The sequence below is a fragment of the Poecilia formosa genome, unplaced genomic scaffold (assembly GCF_000485575.1).
Source record: "Poecilia formosa unplaced genomic scaffold, Poecilia_formosa-5.1.2 Scaffold256, whole genome shotgun sequence".
Classification (NCBI taxonomy): domain Eukaryota; kingdom Metazoa; phylum Chordata; class Actinopteri; order Cyprinodontiformes; family Poeciliidae; genus Poecilia; species Poecilia formosa.
Window position 1 is genome coordinate 458437 of NW_006800195.1, and position 15073 is coordinate 473509.

General features: G+C 39.8%; 2 protein-coding genes across 2 annotated transcripts; both read left to right on the forward strand.

Annotated features, from left to right (window-relative positions):
* Positions 1–596: 596 nt before the first annotated feature.
* mri1 (methylthioribose-1-phosphate isomerase 1) lies at positions 597–8582 on the forward strand. The gene is made up of 6 exons (XM_007570207.2): positions 597–1355; positions 3339–3562; positions 4953–5122; positions 5200–5376; positions 5450–5674; positions 7831–8582. The coding sequence occupies exons 1-6, from the start codon at positions 1224–1226 to the stop codon at positions 7962–7964; spliced, it is 1062 nt and encodes a 353-aa protein (XP_007570269.1). The 5' UTR covers positions 597–1223; the 3' UTR covers positions 7965–8582.
* A 5308-nt stretch (positions 8583–13890) lies between these two features.
* On the forward strand, positions 13891–14783 carry cunh19orf53 (chromosome unknown C19orf53 homolog). Its single transcript, XM_007570208.2, has 3 exons — positions 13891–14052; positions 14323–14378; positions 14460–14783. The coding sequence occupies exons 1-3, from the start codon at positions 13962–13964 to the stop codon at positions 14604–14606; spliced, it is 294 nt and encodes a 97-aa protein (XP_007570270.1). The 5' UTR covers positions 13891–13961; the 3' UTR covers positions 14607–14783.
* Positions 14784–15073: the final 290 nt, after the last annotated feature.

Genomic DNA, 15073 nt, shown 5'->3' on the forward strand with positions numbered 1-15073 from the left:
AAAATCGCTTGAAAATTGTATTGTTTCCTAATGCAGTCAGGCTTTTCTGCAATAGGATAATCTTTTATACTTGTATATTTTTCATATAAGACTTGAAAACTGACCGTCAATGCACACCTAATCAATCAGCGCTTGATTTATAAAAAAAAAAAAAATTATACAGGAGATTGTATAAAATGTTTCAAATTTTACATAAACTGAAAAACATGAATAATTTTCCCTTAAATCCTGGTGTACTTTGTACATAAAACCACATGAAGCTGGTGGTTATAAAGTGACAAAATGAGGGGAAAGTTGCAGGGCCCTGTTATATTTATTTTCATATCTAGTTGTGTCTTGAATACACTGACAAAAATGCCAGACAATAACAGTATTTTTACTTTAAAGCATTAAAAAAATAAAATTTGGGCCTGGAGTTTATGTCTATTCAGATCTTGTGCACAATTAGTTTTATTTATAACTGGCCCAAATCAGCTAGTTTTGATTAAATTCCCTAAAATCCAAGAAAAAAAGAACACAGTATGCTGGTTTGTTGCTCTGATATTCCTTATTATTGGAAGTAATATTCTTATTAAGGTCTTGCACAGAATCAGTGGGCCAAAACAATAAAAACTGAACCAAAATAGACTCCTTTTATCAGGCTGTGCCCACTGTTGTATGCGGGGTGCTGCTGGTTCTTTGGTGTTATGCAAATAACATGAGTGAGTGTGAAATTTCCCCAGACAAAAGGGGGGGATGGTGCAGCCGGGAAAAGAGCAGCTTGATAAAATTGGACAACCAGCGGGGACTCTGGTGGGCGTGGATCCGGAGCTGAGGTCTTCCTGCTCGGCTGAACACGTGGTTCCGTGTCCGCCTTCAGTTCCTGTCGGTGTGTGGAGGGTTCCAGTCCTGCCTTCAACTCTTTTTTTTATTGCTTCTTAACAGCCAGAGGAGATCTTCTGCTGTTTTTTTTTTTCGTAGCAACACCGTCTCCTCCTCTTCCTCCCCGTCTCGCTACACTTGCCTCCCCCACCCCTCCACTCCTCTTCCTCCTCTCCTTGCGGCGCCTCCCGGGACTCTTCCTCCGCCAGGCCGCGGTCACTTCAGCGTGGATTCGTTCCGTCACGGAGAGACTCTGTGTGTGTGTGGAAGAACCTGAACGTGATAAGAGCGTGTATATCCCCCTACCCCCTCCTTCTCTTCCTCCTCCTCCTCTACTATCATCCTCCTTCATTTGTTCGGTCATGACGCTGGAAGCGATCCGCTACCGGTCCGGGTCTCTGCAGATCCTCAACCAGCTGCTGCTGCCACACCAGACCGTGTATGAAGACATCCGCTCCGTGCAGGGCGCCTACGAGGCCATCAAGTCCATGAAGGTAGGCTCGCCTCGGTGCCTGCATGTGGCTGGTGTCGGCTCTTTTGTGCTCCCGCCGCCGCACACATGTGTCTCTGACGGCCTCTACCATATTTTTTATTGTTGTTGTTGTGCGTTCACCTGAAGCCGCAGCGTCCCCCGCTACCTGCCCTCCATTCATAGTTTTTTATTTTTATTTTTATTATTTGCGTTTATCGAGTGCTTTGAAGCCACCCTTCTCCCTTTCTTTGGGAGAGATTATTGATGAATTATTAATGACCTTTGCCAGGGATTTTTTTTTTGTTCGCGTTTTGGTCTTGTGCTGCATTCAACGACGCCTCCAGCTGCTCCATTTCTGCGTTTTTGCATTCCCGAAATGTATAAAAATGCGACAGTAAATGCGTAACATAGAAGTTCCTGGAGATTCTTATGAATTAAAGCGCAGCAGTTATTCACTCTTTTGTCTTTCCAGCTACACACACCGAGCAGGGAGTACTGGGGCTGATCCTGGGTGGGTGGAACCGCGGAGTGTGATAGGAGGTAGAAGTGATCTCACACAGGTGCATTTTTATAAATCAGAACGCCTTCAAAGAGTTCATGTCGGTATATCAGGTCGTTATCCGGAGGGTGACGTATTTGTGAAGATTTATTTCCGGTCGTTTGTGATGTCCGGGACAGATAATTAAAATATAACAGAGCCAGTAAATTATTTTTGATGTGATGCACACAGTATTGCTTATACATTCAATCACTGACGTCCTGCACAGGGACAGTAAGCCATAAAAGCACATTAGTTAACATGGATGTTTGGAGCGCTGTATATAATAAAGGTATCAAAAGGAAAGTTGAGTGGAAGGAAAAAAGTGCACCAGCGATAGGAATAACCACAGTTCTGGAGTAAAGTTTGAGGGAGCTTCTCAAGGTGTGGAGAGCCTCGACATGTCAAGGACATTACTACTGCATTACTAAATGGCGAAGGGAGAGAAATGACCAAACTGTGACTCAGTGGCCTAATTAATTTTTTCAGAGGAGAGTATATCTTGTATTTAATTTTAAATTTAGTTTGGTACACGGACATACTTTCTCAGTGATCCTGAAATTTAAGTATTTAAAACAACAACAACAAAAAAATACAGATTTATTGTTCTTATATTATCTACATTGAATTTTGGATATTAACTCGCTATAAGCCACAATCATCCAAACTAATTGAAATAAAACCTTGAACTATGTCATCCTGTGAGTAGTGAGTGTATGACTTTTGCTTTTTGAGTTGAATAACTAAAGTTAATTAACTTATTGTGTATGCGCTAATTTATTGAGAGGTCTAACGTCCCCTTTTCTAGTATGGTCTCCTAAACTGCCAAAATTATCTACTATGTTCGTCATTTATCTACGTAATGTTAGATAAATGATGTCTTAACCTTTGAACATGCTGACATAAAGGAGTATTAGATGAAATGGCCACATGAATAGTAATTGGAAAGACCCCAAATGTAATTCTGTTTCACTGGGTTTGCAACCTGGACTAAAAATGCCACATTATCGCAGCCTTAACAGGACTAAAAACAAAACTGTATAAAACAATCTGGTTGCTCATATGTTATTTGCGTAGCTTCTCCTGGTAATTTAAAATGTATAACAGTGTTATACATTTGGTATAAATTTGGTATAAATTTATGTGACTTAAGCAAAAAAAAAAAAAAAAAACATGAGGATTAAAAACCCACTAATTATAGTTTTAAATGCTTATTATGCAGGATGTCAGTGTTTTTTTGTTTGTTTGTTTGTTTTTTTTTACCATAATGGAGTAAAACTGGGAGCTGATTTTAGCTTTTATCAGTCGATCTCTCTGCTGCTTGGCTAGCCTGCATTCTGCTGCTTTACAGACATGCTAACTGTAGCTTCAAAACGGTAGTGACAGATTTTCCGATCGCCCCCGCTGCCTCTCTGACCAACACGTCTCGGGCTCGGCGTGACCACCGACCTCTCCCTCCCTGTCCAGGTGCGCGGCGCTCCAGCCATCGCCATCGTGGGCTGCCTCAGCCTGGCTGTGGAGCTGCGGGCGGGTGCCGGGGGCGACGACCCCGTGACCTTCATCAGGGAGTCTCTGTGTCACCTCACTTCAGCCAGGCCCACCGCCGTCAACATGGGCCGAGCCGCCCGCGAGCTGATGGAGTTCGCCGAGAACGAGAGCATGGAGAAGAACTCGGAGCAGCTCAGGGACAGGTGGGCAGGCGGGCCGGTGGACGTCCTGCACGAGTCCGTCAACGCGCAAAAACCTGATGTTCCTACGTTGAGTCCCTGTTCTGCTGCTGATCGTTTTCTGTGGCGATTTCTTAGGAACTATTGTAAAGTTAGGTGGTCTGCAAACACTCCAACCTGATATCTGCCCTCATAGTCTGCTGCAGAGTTGAGCTCCACTCAAAATCCAAATAAATGGAAGCTTGTCCTACAAGATGGCGGCCTTGGCGAGCCAACGTCACTCTGAGCTGTGAAAACACAAGGAGGGCATTAGTGAAGAAAAATCCAGATTTTCCCAAAAAAATTTGATCTTAAAGCAACAAAAAATTGATGAATTGGTTTAGTAATAGTGTTTAATTTCCCTTTGGTATGATAAAGTATTTTTAAATTGAACTGAAATCGGTTTTTATCACCCAGCCCTACTTAACACTTGAACAGAAAAACCCTTCAGGATACTGAAAATCTGCAAAAATAAAACCTGAAATCACATCGCACTGTTTTTGTGTGAAACCAGCAGAATTGAACTTTAGTGTGAAATTATTCGACTCCAGCTTTCACCTTCCTGGATTCTCCTGAAGTAGCTGCTGCTGCTTTAACACACTCGCTCATTCAGCACCAGCTCCAGGTGTGGGTTTGGGGGAAAAAAAAAAAAAACTGTTAATGTTATCAGATTTCTTTTTTTTTTAGAGCGCAAATTGGTAGCTGTGAGCATTACACTTGCCATGAGAAGAAATTTGTAATTGCCACAGGAAATGTCAGCTGCAGATTGTTTGTAGACAACAGCACATCAGGTTTGCCTCAGTTAGAAAAATAAAAATCACTCTTTCTCCCTTCGTTTGCTGGTAAATCCATCCCAATTATTTTACAGATGCATTTTTGTCTCACGAATCCCTTGTAATTGTGTCGTTGCAAGCAGTTTGTGCTGCTTTGTGTCAAACGGGTATTTGTGAAGGACGGTGGTCATGTGGAACCATTTTTAGTAGTAACTATTTCACCTGCAGTAGCTAGTAACCACAACACTGAAGCAGTTTTGAGGTTTTTATGAGGGGAGGAAAGTCTAGTTAAGTGCTTGTTTTGTTTTGTTTTTTGTAGGAAAGGGATGTTATTTATCATAGAACCAAAACTTGAAAAAAAGATGTTGCACATTTGCTGTATTAAAAGAGCAGACTCTAGTTTTCAAATTCTTTTAGACTCTGTTGGACAAATTTACTCTCTTATTAAAACAGGATTTGGCTAACTTTCTTTCAAAACACTCTGGATAGAGCAAAGTCGACTTTTCAGTAAAAGACTGGATACATTATTATAAAGGTTTGGTTGTAAAAAGACGAATTTGTTACTTTGCACTAAATATTTTCCATACACTTTCACCCTGCAGTGTCATCTCCTGGATCGAAGACATGCTGGAGCGCGACGTCAACGACAACAGGAAGATCGGCAACTACGGAGCCCAGCACATCCTGTCGGGCGTCCCGAGGGACTCTGTCACCGTCCTCACGCACTGCAACACCGGGTCGCTGGCCACGGCCGGATACGGGACGGCGCTCGGTGAGAGGGGAGCTTCGGATCCGACGGGAGGGCAGACTGCGGACGTTTCCGTCTCTTAACGGCGGTTCTGTGTGCAGGCGTGGTGAGGAGCCTCCACGGCCTGGGCCGGCTGAAGCGCGTGTACTGCACGGAGACGAGGCCGTACAACCAGGGCTCCAGGCTGACGGCGTACGAGGCCGTCGCAGAGGGCATCCCTGCCACGCTCATCACGGACAGCATGGCGGCCCTCACCATGAGGGAAATGGACATCACAGGTAGGGACTCTCGAGGACGCCGTCTTTCATCCCATGACATCTCACCGACTTTTTTTTTGTCCTCCTCTCTCAGCTGTGGTGGTGGGTGCTGACCGAGTCGTCGCTAACGGTGACACAGCCAACAAGGTGGGCACGTACCAGCTGGCCATCGCCGCAAAGCACCATGGGATCCCTTTCTACGTGGCTGCACCCAGCACGTCGTGCGACCTGAGCCTCGAGAGTGGCCGGGACATCATCATCGAAGTGCGGCCCCCTGAGGAGCTCACCAGTATAAACGGAGTCCCCATTGCGGCGCCCGGTAGGAAACATTAACATCTCAACTTATACGGGACAGGAAAATTCAGTTAACAGGCTGTCCTTAAGTCTTTAATTAATGTATCTGAAATTAAGGCCTTAAAATGTCTTTAATTCATTTTTTAAAAAGAAGTTAGCCCTTCACATGTTAATCACAGGTCTTAAATTCTGTCTTACTTTCATATAATCTATGTTTTTCTGTCGCAGGACTTTTTCTGTCAGGAAAACGTTTGAGTCGCACTCAGACATCTTCAATGCGTTTGTTACTCGAGACGGTTGAAGCTATCAATAACTAGCTGCTAACATACTCTTGCTAGCTAGCTGGCGTCCTTCGCTTCTTTGCAAATTTATCGGCACTTGGCTAGATGGATTTCGTACATTTCTGTGGAGATGCAGGTCTGAAATTCCATTCGTAACTGCATTTAAAATGTCTTAAAGTCTGAAATTTGAGTTGGTGAAACCTGGTTAAATGTAAAGTTTCTCCACAGTCCTGACAAAAAATGGAGTTTGCTTTTATGTTGGGATGTGTCGAAAACCATGAAGGGGAAAAAAATACTGAAAAAGAAAAGTTGCTTTTTAAAGGATAAAATCTGATTCTAATGAAGGCAGCAGTTTCCACATTGATTTATCAGTTGGACATTTTTTCCTTGATTTGTTAAACATTTTTAGCAAACTGTTGGATTTTAACCATCAAACTACAGGATTTTGACTTGCTGACACTGAATCGAAAACATCAAACAAAGCGCCAAAAACGCTGTTCTCAGGAAGTTTGGCCTTAAAAGCTAAAAGAAAATTCACAAACTCCATTTAGTCTGGGATAAGCTGGAGCTCAGTCTTTTCATGCTGATGTCTCAGACTTTGAAACGTCTCCACAGTTGAGTCGAGACTGGGGCGTTTTTGTGCCGAGTTGCAGACAAAGCAAATGCGTTGATTAGGTTGAGCACTAATGAGGTCCTTGGAGGCAAAGTCTATGAGACGGGAATGTTGTTTTTTTTTTTGTTTTTTTTTCTTTAGGTGAACTGAGGACAAACGATTCAATTTATTACTTTCTCATTATGCTTCACTGACATAATGCACCAGTCTCAATAAGGACGACAGACTGTGAGTGGCAGATTCGTGCTTCTTCATTTCTGAGCTCTTTATCTTTTCTGACAGCCATGTTACAATTACAGTTTTAAAATTATTTCAAAATAATGGTTTGACATAAATGCAGTTCTTGTCAGCCATTGGTCAGTATCTGATTGCATGAAACAATATCATGTTACTTCTGTTTTTACACAATTATTTAAAAGGCATTACGGGATCTAGTTGTTTTTACGTAGAATAGAAGACTTATAGCTGAAAAACTTCAATGTTACTACAGCTATGTTGTGTACCACTGTCAACAGAGGAGGGAGGGGTCTTGTGGTTGACAAGCCAACACAGCAGCATTCTGGGATTTGTAGTATTTAGCGGTCCATGCACTGTCTACCTTCAGACATTGGGAATAATCTAATGGGTGAAAAATAAATAAGTCTTTTCCTATGCAGTATATCATAATCCATAAATATCAATGCTGTTTCAGTTTTAGAGGAGCCTGTCAAGCTTAATTTTATTTTATCTACTTAAAAAAACAATAGAAAGACCAGTAGTGATTTATTTTTCATATTTGAAAACTTTCAGGTTTTCTTGCCGCATTTTTGAAATCTTTACCTAAGAGCGTTCTCTGTTTTTTTTTTTGTTTTTTGTTTCTTAAGAATAATCAGCAGTTGTGTACCGAGTACAATAGACATCCCACTGTTGCCAACTTAGCAACTTTTTTGCTATATTTAGCAACTTTTCATACTCCAATAAAATGGTATCGGTCAAAATCGTAATCGACTTTTCGGATACATTTTCGTGTCGGTTTCGGATGAGAATCCAAGTTGAAACCCCTCGACATTTTTTCCCATTTACGTCTTTTGTTTTACCTGTCCTAAGGACTACAGGAGGAAGTTAGCCAGTCACTAAATCTCAGAACAACGTTCCTGTAAACGATCTCAAACGAAGGAACTCGAACCAAGTGCAGGAAAGACTGGCAATGCGTAAGAAGAGCAGACATCTAAGTTAACCTAACGGGCCTTTACTTGTATGCTCCATTTAAAAAACGTCAAAATAACAACCACCATTTCCTGACTGCAGGTATCGAGGTGTGGAACCCGGCATTTGACGTGACGCCTCACCAGCTCATCACCGGAGGCATCATCACCGAGCTGGGGGTCTTCCTCCCGTCGGAGCTCCAGGCAGCGCTCACCGGCCGCCTCACCGCTCTCTAAGGCGAGCTCCCAGCGCCCCCTGCTGGCTCCGGTGCACCACTGCACACTCACGTCACGCTCTTCTAAAAGACACTCTTGTCTTCACTGAGGGTGCACAGTTTGTGGTTTTACTTTGGTTTTAATCAATGCACAGTCACTGTAACGTGTCAGTGGTGCACTGTCTGAAAATCTTTAGTCTCTCTGCCAGCCGCAAACAAAATCGAAAACAAACGAACAAAAAAAAAAAAGGAGATTTTTTTCACTGCAGGGAGTTTAGAAGACGTCTGTAGTCTCTCCGTACTTTTAAATCCCTTTTCTGTCATCTTCACGTCTCACTTTATTCCACGATTCATTTTCTGTTTGTTTTTTTTTTCTTTTCTTCCTTTTCAAGTCTTTTGAAACAGCTTCTGCAGCCAACAGCGCTCAACAGCTGGACACAGTTTAATTCAATTTGGCAAAATAAGCTTCTAGAGTCATAGTTGAGGAAAGAAGTAAAATAGAAATAAAAAATATAAAAAAAAACAAGGACACGACGTTTTCCATAACATATCAGTCGTGATTTCCAGAATGCTGCTACCTACTTGTAAATATCTATTCCCTGCCGGTAGTGTAAATATGTAGAAAACTAACCTCTGCTAGTAAAAAAAAAATAAAAAAAAATGGTACTGCTATTTTAACCAAAAATATGGTTACTTAAAATCAAATTTGCCACTTAAAATGTTATATTAACATTTAATTTCAGTTATTCAGTGTAGAACTTTTTCACTATAACTAATTGAAATTAAAGATCGTAGATGTTTATAAACAGCCTTTCTTGGTAAAGTAATTTTTCTTTTTTTTTTTTTTTTCTTTTTAACCAGTGCGTTTAGATATTTGAACCAATCGGCTGAAGCCTTTTACAGGACATGGCTGTATTTATACCTCACTTCATGTCTTCATCTCACTGACTGTACTGTATTATATCACACATGTATACTTGCATAATACCTATAAACACACACACACACACACACACACACACACACACGTGTCCTGACAGACGACTCTACTCTAGAGACACAAACACTCTGAGCCTGGGGCTTTTTTTTATATAATCCTAACTTTTTAAAGGAATAGTTCACTCTAAAATGGGGGTCTTGGTTCACTACCACTTCACCTGCATCTTCTTGTCAAATATTATTCGATTATTACTCGTGAATTATGTGCAGTCAGTTTTTTTTTTTTACTTGGTAGCAAAAAAAGAGAGAAAACAGCCACCTGTGGCTTTAATCTTAATTTTGTTCACTGGTTTCTGTCTTTCAGCATAGTTTTGTACTTTAATGCCATTTCTCTGTTACTCTTTATCATTAGACTTTTATTTTTAATGCAAGGTTCTAGTACGAGTAAAGATGGACAGATTAGTCATTTTCTTCAGTTCATTAAGGTCTGACCTGCCAATTCCAGTTCTTACTGGTTATTTTTAACTTTCTAAAGACTATAAAAAATAAAAATGTAAAAACCTCTGAAAAATTTGTATTTTCAGAAAACTTAGATTTTAATCCAATTAAAATTGAAGCAATTATCAGCATTTATTCGTCAAAGCTGATATTCCTTAACCTTTTATCTGATTTTAATTAGTCTAAAGAGAGAACTTCTGTGAATGGACGTTCTTTTTGTTTGCATTTATAAACAGAAAATGATGAAATATTCTAATAAATGGATGTCTGATGGGCAGATCCACAGGACATTTTGGGTTTAGGTGCCCAGCAGCCCGTAAGCGCTTCGACTGGAATCAAACCCACAACCGTCTGAATGCAAGTCGACTGCGTTCTTGTTGGAAACGGATAAAAAGAAAACTTTTTGAGTCACCAAACAAGTAATGGATCATTTGAAATGAAAACACACCCTGGAGCTAACATGTAGCAATTTCCTCTATGGCCGATGAAGTAAGTAATAATAAAGAAAAATACTTTGTTGGATTTAATGAAGTGTTGAAACAAGTTTTTTTTTTGTTGTTGTTGTTTTTGGGTGTTCGAGCTGTCGAGCAGAGGAAAAATAGTCAGATTGTGGCAAATTAATTCAATAAGCTAATGTTGCCTTTACAAATTACTAACAAGCATGATTAATCAAGATTAAATTTGAATGCAGTTTAATGGAAAATAGATGTTACTTCCTGTTCCTTTAATACAGGAATCTGATCTCTGCTTTCATACATTTTCACTAATCTGGCCACACCGACTGATGGAGAACAGAAAGCAGGTGTGAGTGGTAGACGCCTCCGTCTTTATGTGGCCGTGAACTTTTCCTTAAAACGTTTCCTTATTTTTTTTTGTTTTGTTTTTCCTTTGCAGTATTTGTAAAAAAACAAAAACAACAACAAAAAAAAAGCATTGCAGCCAACACAGAAACGCCATCTGCAGTCTGAATGTAAAGCCTCTCTCTCTTTCCGCCCGACAAGTTTCAGTCGGCGGGCTTCAGACTCTCGGTCACTTCTTGCCTTTCTTGTTCCCTTCAGCAGAATGTGCTTCAGCTGTTTGGATTCAACCCGCCTCTTAAATTTAACTGATGTTTTTTTTTTTTTTGAAGTCATGTACAGGTCTAAACCTGACGGTGTGAAGCATGAAAAAAAAAAAGAAGATCTTTTCCATAGTTATTGTACGATATGTTTAGGCTTGGCATATTTTCGACAACTTAAGATCACGTAGCGCTGATATCGTATAGAAAAGTTAGAGAGATTTGGTAAAGATATATTTACAAATTTTCTAATTTTGTATTTGGCAAAAACAGTGAGTGCATAATATTTGCTGACTTTAGTCAATTTTGAGCCTAATTTACTGTGTTCACCTTAACATGAGACCTAAAGATCTCTGAACCCAGCAACTTACCCGACATGCATACATAGATATTTTTAGCGGTTATTCAGAAGTGGTTGCAAGTTTTCCCCGCTCCAAGAGCGATTCGGGTGCTGAGAAATCCTTTGACGCGTTCAGCTGATGCTGCAGTTCCTACCTCCCCCAAAAAGCTGCTTGGTGTTGACGGAGAGGTCAAGAGTTTCACATAACGTGTGCTCAAAGGTCATAAGAATCAAACAAAGTGGGGAAAATGAGGAAATTTGGGGTCGGCTTCAATTTCAGATTCAGTATCGTCTCCACGCATATGAAACACTGCAGGAATGAAACGTTTTTCTGGTAGGCTGCATTTGTAATTGGGCGGGGGGTTTTGTGCATATAATCAGTTTTAATCCATCAAAGTCAGGGAGGATGAAATGAGGATAAATAAAATCTATCACTTACCGCCTGTCAGCCATTTTGTTTCTTCAGGAAGGTTAAAATTTTTTTAAACAATTTGGTTAATTTTCTGAGCTTTTGTCTCCGTGTGTGCCACTGTGATGTAGTTTATAGAAGAGGGGGGAAAATGATATATATAAATATATATACGAGAGGTCAAACCCTACAAAGTGAAGCTTTTATTTTAACAGCTTGTGCTACCTTTGTCTAATTGATCGCTAAAAGGAAAAATGTGGCTTCACTTATTTCTTGCTCGTATTTTTGCAAATGATTTGAACGGTGCAAATCATGTCAGAGCAATTATTAGATATATTTTCCCTTAAGATCTCAACATATCTGAAAGAGGCTGTGGGAAAGATGCTTTCAACCCGCAGGAGCTTTTATTTTTTATGTCCAAACATAATGTCAGCTATCTAAGAAAGCTTTTCCTTTCAACAACAAAAAAAAGAAATAACCCTTCCTCTAAGTTTGCTAAAAGTTGTGTTGATAGTGGACTTTTGTATTGAAAACCAGCCCACTGTATCGCTACAGGAAGACCAGGATCAATGGCTTCATTAATGATTAACACAACATACTTTAGACAATCAGTCTGTTGCTGTTTCACTACACACAACTGGAAAAAGTTTTGACTACATGTGAACATTACATTATTTTAAAAAAAATGAAAGAGGGGGGGGAAACCTCTAGACCATAACCCTAATGGTGTACACACTTCTACTGTTTCCATATTAACTTGCAACTTTAATTCACAGTTTTTTAATCCAAAAAAAAAAAGATGAGGAAAAAATATCCATTGTTGTTCACTGTATCCATCACCTGACTGATTATATATTAGAAAACTGTAAAGTTGTCTCACTGCGTTTTTCTCTCCCGTTAAACCTCGGCACATAGAGTTGGGTCACAATGCGAGCGTAGAAAACTTCTAAGCAAAAGCTTGTTTTCTGTTCAAGACACGTTTTCTGGGGCGTTTCTATGACGATGCTCCACACGTATGTAGCAGCTATGAGGCCATCAGATCCGTCGCAAACAAACCCGTGTCTTTTTCTTTTGTAAGCGGTACAAGGTCTCCTCTCTGTCTGTCCACAATAATTATACCCGTCTCACTGTGGTCTGTTTTTCATTTCCTGGTTCTCATCGTGACTCTGTGTGAGTAGGCCATCGGAGCGCCATGCTGGGGAGGCCTCCTCAGTCAAACGCACTACCTCTCAAGCGCCAGGCTGCAGCAGAGCGAGCCGATTCGAACAAAACAAATCTGGACTGAAAGTCTGATCGGATCTTTATCCCAAAGTGAAGTGTAATTTTGTGGCTAGATTCTGAATCAACTGGACTTTAGGCTAGATTTCCTTTTTTTTATTTTTAAACATGTCCTGAAGCTGCGTCAGTACATTGCAGTGTTTGATAGATACACCGAGATGTCCTGGTGCCAAAAATCCATAGTTTCCACGCTGACTTCACTGATTTAAAGTAGCTGCTCTTGTGTTACAAAAAAAGGAATTAAAATAGATGGAGTGTTGTTCAGATGGCCTCTTTAAGTGCAAGTTTTTCATTATTGATAATCACTTGATCTCTGTTTACGTTTGTAACGTGGAAATGGTTCCAAATTGGATTCTTCTTTTTTATATATAAATATATATATATACATATATGAATATAAGGCTGTCATGAATGAAGAGATTTCTCTTTCACATCAATACAGAAAAAGAATAAAACCTCAGTGAAATGGCATATTTTCCCTTGTCTTTTTTTCTGACAGTCAAAATTAAATTCACAAACAGGTACCAGAAGGACTGCATACTTGTGCATGCCAAACTCAAAAAAAAAAAAAAAAAAGTTGAAAACAGTTGTTTCCTTCTACTTTAAAGTTATGCACCACTTTGTCAGTCTTTTAAATAAATCCCAATAAAATACATTGAACTTTGTGGCTGTAATGTAAAAAGATGTCTAGAGTTATGAATATGTCTACAAGAGACTCTGTGTTAGAGTTTAAAAGACATGTTGCTTCAACCATTCAACTGAAATATCAACTTTTAAGTGGAAAAAGTAAGGAAACAGTCAGCTTTAGGAAAAGTAACTGCTAATGTGTATAGTTACCATTTGTTTAAAGAAACAAATGGTACAGATCCTTAATCAATACTTTAGTGACTGGTTTTCAGTTTTAAAAAGTCAAGTTTTGTAGTGCAGATTTACAATATTCATGCTAAGGTACTAAATGAAGCAAACATGTTGGTGTGTCTTTGTTCTCACACGGTGGTGTTTACCTTGAAACTTTACTGATGCAGATTTTCTCTGTTGTTGAGTCATAATTTCTGAAAACAGAGAGATCTTACTCTGGTTGTATTTGTCTGATATTAAAATTTGTTTAATCTCAAACATTTAAGGGTGACAAAAAGCAAAAATGGAAGAAATAACCAACATACCTCTCAGTATGTTCCTCACCCGTTCAGTTCACTGTTCATCAGACAGCATTCATCCCGATGATTGCTTGGGCTATAACATTTCTGTATACATATAATTTAAAAAATAATCTAAATAAAAAATTTAAATACATCATCCAACAGTTAGTTTTGTTTGTTTGTTTGTGTTTTTTTCGGGGGGGGTTTTCTGAGAAAAGAGCAGAAAACTCTAAACCCTGGGATTTGAATATCTCCTGTGTGTCGCTAAATAACCAGCAGGGGGCGGTAACCGAACAAAGACGGACGTAAAGCGCCACGCTGTGACACGAAGAAGGAGTTTGTGTTCTTTCTGCGTAAAAATGGCTCAAGGCTCAAAGAAATTTAAGGCTCAGCGTCCTGGAGGGTCCAAGAAACACCAACAAAACAAACAAAAAGGACCGAAGAAAGGAGGTATGACTCTGTTGTTTCAATAATTCTTTTATTTTAGGTCTGGTAAGTGGAAAAAGAACCGGATATGAACTAAACATGTGACCAAACACGTTGTGTTAAGTGTAACAGACGGTCTCTGTGACCTGTATTTGATTTAAACAGTTTATACATCTGATATTACTCTTATTAGCTTATTGGTAAAGGCATGTAGGATGTTACCCTCTTATATTGAAAAGCAAACAGTAATTCAACATAACGATGTTCACCTACATCCTTATATTTCTTCTAAAGGGAGGATTATCGCACCCAAGAAGGCTCAAGTGGTTCAGCAACAGAAGCTAAAGAAGGTGAGAACATTCTTCAGTGTAAACATTTTGATCTCACTGAAGTTTCTTAAACTTTCATTTAAATTCTGCCGTTCCCTGAAGGGTCTGGAGGTTGCTATCAGGAACAAGATTGAGCAGGAAGTGACCCAGAAGGCCAGCTCCTCCCTCCACAAGCCCCTGGCTGTTGTTAAAGGTGCTGAGGGGAAAGGAAAGTCCGCTGCTGCCCGCCCTGGAACCAGCTCCAAATGAGAACGACCACCGCCCGGGCCCCGGGTCTCATCAGGTTATGGACTTTAATGGAACCTCTGCTGGGGCTGCAGAGAATTCATTCAAACACAGTGTTTGCTGTTTTATGTTCAGCGTGGTTCCATTTCCCTTCAGTCACTTTATAGTGTTTGTACAATAAAAAAAAAAAGGTGAGATAAATGTTTTGTGCTTTTGTTTTCCGTATTTGTTTTCAGCCTGGATATTTAGATGTTTACAGAAACGAACCTGCACAAGTACATGATCTGTACCTGAAGCTAAAATCAGGTACAGATTATAGAAGAATGACCTCTGATGGTAAACCAGCGATATGGCTGAAAAAAATTTATCACCATATATGATACATTCATCATATAATCGTGATATATGGAATTCATATCAGTTAATGTTAATTATTGATTAGCAGTATTTCATAGGTTTAAAACCTTTCCTGTTTTATCCAAAGTTTTCAC